Consider the following 7,900-nt stretch of genomic DNA (forward strand, 5'->3'; position numbering starts at 1 on the left):
TATCGCTGCTATCACTTATCACTTCCGGCAGCCCTGGCTCCCCACAGCTGTTTGCAATAAATCGATTCAATTAGCAGGTGCAAATTGCGTATACGTTCTTAAGAGTTTTTAAAAATAATTACTGGACAAAATGGCCCTGCGACGCTGTCATCTAAACCCGAAGAAAACCCTTTTCCTGTTGTGCGACATCCAGGAAAAGTTCCGGCCGGGAATGCCGCTATTCGACAACATGGTCAAGAATGTCGACAAGCTGGTAAGTTGAACTTTGATTGATCTCTATCTGAACACTTAGATTAGCATTAACCCCCCGTAATCGGTTGCAGACCAAAGCTGGAAAAGCTCTCGACGTCCCGCTGATTGTCACGGAACACTCTCCGGAGAAATTGGGCAAGACCGTGCCCCAACTGGATGTGAGCCATGCCAAGTTGGTGTCCGACAAGACGCTCTTCAGCATGTTTACACCCGAAGTTAAGGCTGTGATCAAGAATATATTCAACGATAAGCCGGAAGATGTGGTTTTGTATGGTCTAGAGGTGAGTTATGATCGTACAAGTAATATTTATAATGGGAAAGTCAAGCTTTTTATCGGAAAAGATTATGACAGCACTTGAAGGTGCCTTAAAGTATGCAAAGACATTTTTGGGGTTTTTATTTGCATTGATTCAAAGTTTACAACAGTATATTAATCAATTTAAAACCTTACTTTTACTTTTATATTTTGAATATTATTTTTCATATATTTTTAAAAATAACAAAGATTTTACTAATTAAAACTCCCTTTTTATCCACAGTCCCACATTTGCGTGGAGCAAACCGCCATTGATCTCTTAGAGCAGAACATCAACGTCTACATTGTGGCTGACTGCTGCTCCTCCAGGCTTAATCAGGATCGGGATCTGGCCCTGGCTCGTCTACGCCAAGCTGGCTGTGTGATCACCACCAGCGAGAGTGTCATCTTCGATTTGTTGCGCGACTCGAACAATTTAAAGTTCGATGCTATTCGGAAACTGGTGAGCCAGCCCTCGGTGGATATGGAACTCACGCGCAGCGGTAACGGACAGCCTGTGGGCAATGCCAAGCTGTGAGGGAATCCCCACGTTCATCTATTTTTCGCTTTGTATGTATGCATATCCCTGTATATGTGATGATGCCAATTGCATTTATATAACCATCATGCAGCAAAGTGTTTTTTCCATGGATAACCGGATGGAGGGTTGCGGAAAATGGGGCAAAATGGGAACAGCACCCATTTAAGTTGTCATTTCCGTAACATATTCCAATGGTCGCGCACAATGGGCGAGTCCATATTTGAATTTAACACTTAACAATGGCCTCGAATGGCCTCCCTTCCGGCGAGGAAGTCTCTCCGCCGCCTTGGGCCCATTTCCGCCCGGGGTTCTTATTATGCGAATGACAATGCGTATTTTATGTACAGCCATTGCCACGCCCACTCGTGCACCCATTTTCCATTGATTACAAGACTGAGAGTTGCGTCGTAACCTTTTATTTGTACAATGGGGAATGACAGAAGGAAATCAGCGACGCATTTGCGGGAACTTAAAACCTAAGGATACTCAGTGGAGGTGATGGTGACCATGGGGACTGACCGTTGGATGTACTGGATGCGCTAGATGCACTGGGAGAGGCTGCTGAGGATGCGCTTGATGGGAACGAGGAGGCTGGTGATGCACAGGATGCGAATGAGACTGCTGATGATTTACTTGATGGGAACGAGGCGCCTGAGGATGCACTGGATGAGAATGAGGAGTCTGATGATGAACAGGGCGCGGCTCCTCCCTCTTGGGATGGGCGTCGATGTAGGCCAGTGCCCGCAGGATTGCCTCCGGTGTGGGTGGTGGCGTGGGCAGCAGATCCCCGTGCGGATGATAGCCGTTCTCATCGGCAGTGTATGATACCTTTACAGGTAGACCTTCCTTTGAAAAGAAGTGGTACTCGCCGTTCACCTGATGCTCATCTCCAGCCTCGCCGGCACCAATGCCATTGGTTATGTCAAAGCCATACGAGAACTTGCCATGTCCATCCTCCTTTTTGTACTGCTTTGCCACATGAGCGTGGGCATCGTCATCGGTGGCCACACAGGCACCGATCAGCAGGACAAAGGCCAACTGCAGGAGGATGATAATGAGCCCAAGGATAACTTTGGATCATCAACTTACGTATCGGAACATTTTGTAAGCTTAGGAACAACTCAACTGTTAACCCCCAAAACCAGACCAATTGCTTAAATACCCAGAGACGGGCATGTAAGTCGTCGTCTCCCCAATTCCTGTGTAACCTGTTGCGGGTGCTGCCCCCGATCTTCTTGGCCATAAATTATGTGCTTCACAAAGCTGCTAACGTTTAATTGTGAGCAAATAACGACACTCTTTCCATTGATTTGCACGCATTATGACAAACAGCAGCGTCGTAAATATGTACTAAGAATATATACATATATATTAACTCGTAATTATATTGCCAAGGTCAGGCGATCAGTTGTCCAGTTTGGGATGAAAGCCGGTGGCATCTGCTGTGTACGTCACCCGGATCTGCTTGCCATCTTCGCCGGGCAGAAAGTATTCGCCTTGTATGCCATTCACGTTGCCCTGGGCTTTAACCTGGATGCCGTTACTGACGCTGGTCTCGTGGTTAAATTGTCCGGCGCCGTCCAGATTCTGGTGGTTCTCGGCCTTGAGGAGTACGGCATTAAAGTCCTCCTCATTGCAGCTGGCCAGAGTCACCAGCAAAGCAAAGACAAAAGCCTGGAGGCGGATATGGTTTAATTTATTTGAAATCCAACCCAGTTTCAGCAAAAACTCACGTATTTCAGCATTATATTAGAGCAGCAAATAGATTGAAACAATGGTCCAATGGCTAGCGAGCTTTTATACTAACTTCGCCCACTAAACGGGTTTCCGTCTCATCTGCTAATGACTGCGATTAACCAGACAGCCATGAATATCAAATTGGCGGCTGCTTCTGGCACAAGCCAGCCTCCCCCAACTTAATTAAGCCATTTCACAACTCAGTTAACTTTTAATGATCAAGATTTTCCAGTTGTTTGTTCTAGAAATATATTCCCGTGATTTTTCTTCTGCGATTCCATTTTCGATCTCCGTATTGCCTTTCTCAGACTTCTCAGAGCCCTGGGCAAGCCACTGGAAAATTTCGGATGGGCAAAGGGCACAGTCTGCTTAAGTAGATGGTCTTGTCCCAGGTGCTCTTTTCGCAAAGGATTCTGAGCCTGACGTTTCTTTAAATAAGGTTCCTCATCTTGGTCCTTCGGTTTGCCTGTTTCCTCGAGAGCCTTGACATACTTTTCGGCACTCTCCCGGGCAGAATATTTTAGGGCATTCATGTCCCAGTCAACGTCCAGCTTGGACTTGAGCTCATCTGACGCCGATTCCGTCCTTGAGCTGAACAAATTATAGAACATATCCTTCAGTTTATCATGTTCTGACTCGTCAGAAGATCGAAGAGCCCTTGAATCGCAATTATTTTCTTTTTTGTCCAATCCTCGCTTGGAATCCTTTTCAAGAGCCAGCTCCTTGCCCAAATTCCCCTGCAGCTGCTGCTGGAAATCTTGGAAATCTGGGGCAGATGGCAGATCCTCTGACAGGTAGCCGCGACTCTTCAGGTAAGCAAAAGGCGACTCCCAGTTCTCGATCAGATCATTGACAATGCTATTAACAGGGGTGTCGTAGTTAATGTCTTTTAAATTGCTTGCAGCTGCCGCGATTGTAAAAAGTATAGAAATAACGTGAAAAATAAAAATAACCATTTTGGAAAGAGCTTATTTTTGTTCGAAAATTCAAATAGAGAGCCAAGTATCGATTACTTGTGTGGTAGTGACCTATCGATAAGTCAAAGTGACAGTTAAGTTAACGCAGCCCTGGACCACAAAAAACAGCTGTTGTGTTGTAGCAAACGTAAATTCTGGCCACAAAAATTAATAATTTCGAGGTTTTCTATAATTGCAAACCATTTACAGGGTATTGAGTAGAACGCATACAAACAAACGCCAAAATGGTCATCACCAACAACACAACACTGCCCGAGGAGGCGGAGCTGGACACCCAGGAGCTGAATCTTTCGTCGGCGGCTCTGCGAGCGGGCGCCTTCCATTTGGGCAAGCAATGCGAGCAAGCCAACAATGTTAGTACATCTACATCACATCCCAGATACTCCCAATGGCAATGCCCAACTGACAACCAGCTCCAATCGGAGCTGGAACCGGCGGAAACCATTAAATCTCACCGCTTAAGTTATATAACCTAACCTCAAAACGTACCTTTCTGGGTTTGTTTACGTTTTGTTTTCCATGTAAAATTGCAGGAATTCATGCTCTGTAGACAGGAGCTGGACGATCCACGAGCCTGCTTGGCAGAGGGCAAGGCGGTGACCGGCTGTGCCCTGGACTTTTTCCGCAAGGTGAAGAAGACCTGTCATGAGGAGTTCATGCAGTACGCCACTTGCCTGGACAAGAGCAGTGGAACCATGGCTTTTGGACAGTAAGTGTATCGAAGATTATAAGTTTCAGAGGTGTATAAGCCAAGTCCTGCTCTTTTTTGCAGCTGCCGCAAGACGCAGGGTGTGTTCGACAAGTGCGTTAAGGACAACTTTGACTGGGACCGTCCTTCTTACGGCTACTTTGCCAGGGCCAAGGTGAGTTCTTACTAAAGGCTATCCCAAGCCTCGATGTAAACCACTTCATTCAACAGGTCATCAAGTCCGCACGGGACCCTCCCAAGAAGGAAGAGAAGATTTCCTATCCCGATGCCACTCCAGGTCTGCCCAAGGATTACCCCACGCCTCCGGCCAAGTATGGCTCCCGCTTCCACTGGCTGGAATAAAGGCACAGTTGCTAGCAAATAGTGAATTATCAAAAAAAGCGTTCATCTTAACATAAACTCTTGTTTCCATTAGTATTTAAATCTCTTTATTCTATCGAATCTTCTTCCGTGACAAAGTTTGCTTGATTTTGGCCATAATCTGCAGATATTGATTGTTAAGACAGCAGCCGCAATAGCTGACGGGGAAGCAGGCGCTGCCCTCGATGCGCCGCTCCATCGCGTTGTTAGTGTAAAACACCCACGAGATGTTCTCCTCGCCCAGCACCAGCATGATCTTATCGTAGCGATAGCTCTCCACGCTGAACAGATTCGCGTCTCCAGTGATGATGCGCCATTCGGCATACCGTAGATTGACATCCGGTGGCAGCTTGGAGCGCTCCCGCATCATGACATGCTCGAACCAATCGCGAACCTGGATGACCGATCCCGTGGGCGGATGCTTTCGGATCTGGTAGCTAATGTGCGGATACAGCGGATGACTGTGGAAATGAGTTCGCTTTAATAAGTTTCTGGAAGCCCCTTCCTTGAACTCTCTTCACTACTTACATGTGAGGCGCATAGGCCAGGCGGACTAGGACAAACTCTACTTTCTCTCGAGGAGCCATCTTCTTGCTGAAGTTATTAATTCAATTTAGAGCGTTCGAAACGCTTCGGAGGCACTGCTATGCAATACTGATGAGCTTGCTTCAACCCGCGGACTATATATACGCCTTATTGTTCAGGTAGAATCATATCCAAGCAGATGGTTGGCCTTTAATCCCTGGAAACTACCTGATCGATACCTGGATTGATGTTTTCATTTACAGTTTTATTGCTAAACGGAATCCTTAGCCTAGACAGGGGAACTTCACTCGGTGTACCACTTCGTGCGTTTGGGCTTCTTAATTTTACCTCCCGTGACGCCCTTGACACCGCCGCCATCCTGATTGCCACTGATCATGTTCTTGTACTTATTAATTAGGGGTCGCAGGTCATCCTTCTCCTTCTTGCGTCCCTGCTTGGGTCGATTGTTGGCCTTGCGCTCGGCCAGGTGGGATTCCCGTATCTTCTTGTTCTTCTGCTTGCGCTTTTCGGTCTTCACCCGTTTCATGTGCTCCTGAGCCTGTTCCATGATCTTTTTCTTGGATCGCATCTTTAGCGAGGTGCCAGGTTTGGCTGCCGCGCCTACGAAATCGCTCTGGACATCGCTGTCCTGTTGCTTCTGTTCCTTCGCCTTGCCTTCGATCTTGGTTGCCCGCGTTGCCTCCAGTTTCTTGATGTGCTTCTGCAACTTGACCTTGTTGTCTGTCTGGGGGCCTGGTGGGTTAGCCTTTTTGCCATTCCGCTGCAGCTGGCGACGCTCCTTGCGCTGCTGCTGTTTGGCCTGGTATGTGGGATTGTTCAGCTTGGAGCGTTCAGTGCGCTTCTCCTTCACCTTATGTACGGCTCGATCCTCTATACTAAAGGCCACAATAGGACGCTAATCATAAGGGTTTAAAGATTAATAATTGGAGGAGTATTATTACAAAGGATATAATTACGTGTTGGTTTCCAAATATGCTGGGATTGTTGTTCAATTTCCGCAGAGCCGTTAAGGCTCTCTGATGTGTGTCAAAGGAGAGGAAACCGAAGCCCTTGGACTTTCCCTGCGGATGCTCTGGTGTCACCTTTTGTTCCCGCATCACACGACATTCGTGGGGCCGAAAGCCAGTGTATGTTTGAGCCATTTGCTTAAGCTTTTCGTTGTCATAGTTCTGGGGAAGATTGTGAATAGATAACCGGTTGCGCGAAACAAATCTGAAAGAGGGTTAAGGCATATAATACATAATTATTCGTTGAGATAAAGAAAAACCTTACCGATTCAAGTTTTTCAGCACTTGGGTCTTAACCTGCTCCAGTTCATGGCGCTTGGTCATGTCTGAAGCAGAAACCCCATCGGCTGCCTTCGATCCGGACATGATAAGACCTTCCCTGGCCAGATACAGGTTTCTAGAATCCTTGCCAACGTCATCTTTGCTCTTCTCCTGCGACTGCTTCGACTTCATCTCCTCGCGACTGAGTGCAGGATGGGGATCCAACACTTCATCCATAAGCTTAAACTCGGTGCCAGCCTGCAGGCACAGATCTGCCGATTCCTTGGCCTTGAATTTTACAAAGGCAGTGCCTTTGGAGTGCCCTGAAACAGCCTGGCGATTGATGATAGCATAGTTGACCAGTCCAAACTTGCGGCACACCTTTCGCAGATCCGCATCCTCGGCGTCGAAGGGCACATTTTTGATAAAAACTGTGCAGCCTTGTTGGACATCGTTGGAAATCAGCTTCTCCTTTTTGACGTTTTTAATGTCGAGCTTTGATTTCAATTCGTCTTTGTCTTCTTTCTGATCCTCATCCTCCTCATCGCTGTCTCCGTCATCGTCCTCAGCATTATATTCACCCGATTCTGCCTCTGATTCTACTCCTGAGTTTTCCTCCTTATCTCCATCTTCTTCTTGGTCACTTTCCACTTTGATTTCCTCTTCTTCCCCTTCCTCCTTCACTTCCACCTTGGGCTTCTTTTCCTCGGGCTCCTCTTTGGGATGTTTGGCCACATATTCATCCTTGCCCAGGGCCCAGTCCACGAATATCTTGCGTCCCAGCAGCTCCTTGCCATTGGAGTGCAGGATAGCTTTGGTGGCCTGGTTGATGGTCTCGTACTGGACAAAGGCGCAGCCCACCAACTTGCCGTCGCCCCGCTTCAGGATTTGGACATCCTCCAGTGTTCCCCACTGCGAAAAGTGCTCCCGCATCGATTCATCTGTGGATTTGTAGCTGATGTTCCGGACGATGAGGCGTGCCCGCTTCTTCTGGCGCCGCTCCTTCTCCTCCTTGAGCCGCTGCGTGTTGAAGGGGTTGCGGCGCTTCCGGGCCGGCTCTCCACTGGTCCCCGTATCCACCGAATCATCTTTCAGAGGCTTCATTTTTTTGAGTTCCATAATTTTTGGGCTGCACGTGGAACTCAGTATGACCATACATTGGCCGCTAATATATACCAACCATGCTGCGGGCCATTCTTTGATCTGGCAACGCCG

The 7,900-nt window shown here is 47.6% G+C and overlaps 7 protein-coding genes across 8 annotated transcripts; 2 read left to right on the forward strand and 5 right to left on the reverse strand.

The window, feature by feature from the left end:
* LOC110178827 (isochorismatase domain-containing protein 2) lies at window positions 1–1,178 on the forward strand. Its single transcript, XM_020946096.2, has 3 exons — window positions 1–253; window positions 324–533; window positions 792–1,178. The coding sequence occupies exons 1-3, from the start codon at window positions 131–133 to the stop codon at window positions 1,083–1,085; spliced, it is 627 nt and encodes a 208-aa protein (XP_020801755.2). The 5' UTR covers window positions 1–130; the 3' UTR covers window positions 1,086–1,178.
* Window positions 1,179–1,488: 310 nt separating this feature from the next.
* On the reverse strand, window positions 1,489–2,290 carry LOC110181396 (larval cuticle protein 4-like). The gene is made up of 2 exons (XM_020949134.2): window positions 2,178–2,290; window positions 1,489–2,126 (listed from the first exon to the last, which is right to left on the reverse strand). Exons 1-2 carry the CDS (start codon window positions 2,187–2,189, stop codon window positions 1,575–1,577), a joined length of 564 nt encoding a protein of 187 aa, XP_020804793.2. The 5' UTR covers window positions 2,190–2,290; the 3' UTR covers window positions 1,489–1,574.
* A 44-nt stretch (window positions 2,291–2,334) lies between these two features.
* On the reverse strand, window positions 2,335–2,962 carry Cpr60D (Cuticular protein 60D). The gene is made up of 2 exons (XM_020962250.2): window positions 2,822–2,962; window positions 2,335–2,762 (listed from the first exon to the last, which is right to left on the reverse strand). The coding sequence occupies exons 1-2, from the start codon at window positions 2,831–2,833 to the stop codon at window positions 2,493–2,495; spliced, it is 282 nt and encodes a 93-aa protein (XP_020817909.2). The 5' UTR covers window positions 2,834–2,962; the 3' UTR covers window positions 2,335–2,492.
* A 54-nt stretch (window positions 2,963–3,016) lies between these two features.
* LOC110191365 (uncharacterized) lies at window positions 3,017–3,882 on the reverse strand. Its single transcript, XM_020962218.2, has one exon. It carries the CDS (start codon window positions 3,779–3,781, stop codon window positions 3,044–3,046), a length of 738 nt encoding a protein of 245 aa, XP_020817877.2. The 5' UTR covers window positions 3,782–3,882; the 3' UTR covers window positions 3,017–3,043.
* On the forward strand, window positions 3,793–4,928 carry ND-19 (NADH dehydrogenase [ubiquinone] 1 alpha subcomplex subunit 8). Its single transcript, XM_020962229.2, has 5 exons — window positions 3,793–3,929; window positions 3,992–4,155; window positions 4,336–4,511; window positions 4,575–4,665; window positions 4,722–4,928. The coding sequence occupies exons 2-5, from the start codon at window positions 4,027–4,029 to the stop codon at window positions 4,851–4,853; spliced, it is 528 nt and encodes a 175-aa protein (XP_020817888.1). The 5' UTR covers window positions 3,793–3,929; window positions 3,992–4,026; the 3' UTR covers window positions 4,854–4,928.
* On the reverse strand, window positions 4,917–6,046 carry LOC110191354 (uncharacterized). 2 transcript variants are annotated; one of them, XM_020962205.2, is made up of 2 exons: window positions 5,400–6,046; window positions 4,917–5,332 (listed from the first exon to the last, which is right to left on the reverse strand). In XM_020962205.2, the coding sequence occupies exons 1-2, from the start codon at window positions 5,456–5,458 to the stop codon at window positions 4,945–4,947; spliced, it is 447 nt and encodes a 148-aa protein (XP_020817864.1). In that variant the 5' UTR covers window positions 5,459–6,046; the 3' UTR covers window positions 4,917–4,944. The 2 variants fall into 2 exon arrangements, with proteins under 2 accessions (XP_020817864.1, XP_086684857.1); XM_086828731.1 differs by having other exon boundaries at window positions 4,917–5,308; window positions 5,400–5,563.
* On the reverse strand, window positions 5,641–7,879 carry LOC110176297 (RNA-binding protein 28). Its single transcript, XM_020942621.2, has 3 exons — window positions 6,690–7,879; window positions 6,374–6,629; window positions 5,641–6,312 (listed from the first exon to the last, which is right to left on the reverse strand). The coding sequence occupies exons 1-3, from the start codon at window positions 7,838–7,840 to the stop codon at window positions 5,701–5,703; spliced, it is 2,019 nt and encodes a 672-aa protein (XP_020798280.2). The 5' UTR covers window positions 7,841–7,879; the 3' UTR covers window positions 5,641–5,700.
* Between the last annotated feature and the right edge of the window lie 21 nt (window positions 7,880–7,900).

Source organism: Drosophila serrata, unplaced genomic scaffold (genome assembly GCF_035046125.1).
Source record: "Drosophila serrata isolate PLE 108 unplaced genomic scaffold, ASM3504612v1 contig_184, whole genome shotgun sequence".
Classification (NCBI taxonomy): domain Eukaryota; kingdom Metazoa; phylum Arthropoda; class Insecta; order Diptera; family Drosophilidae; genus Drosophila; species Drosophila serrata.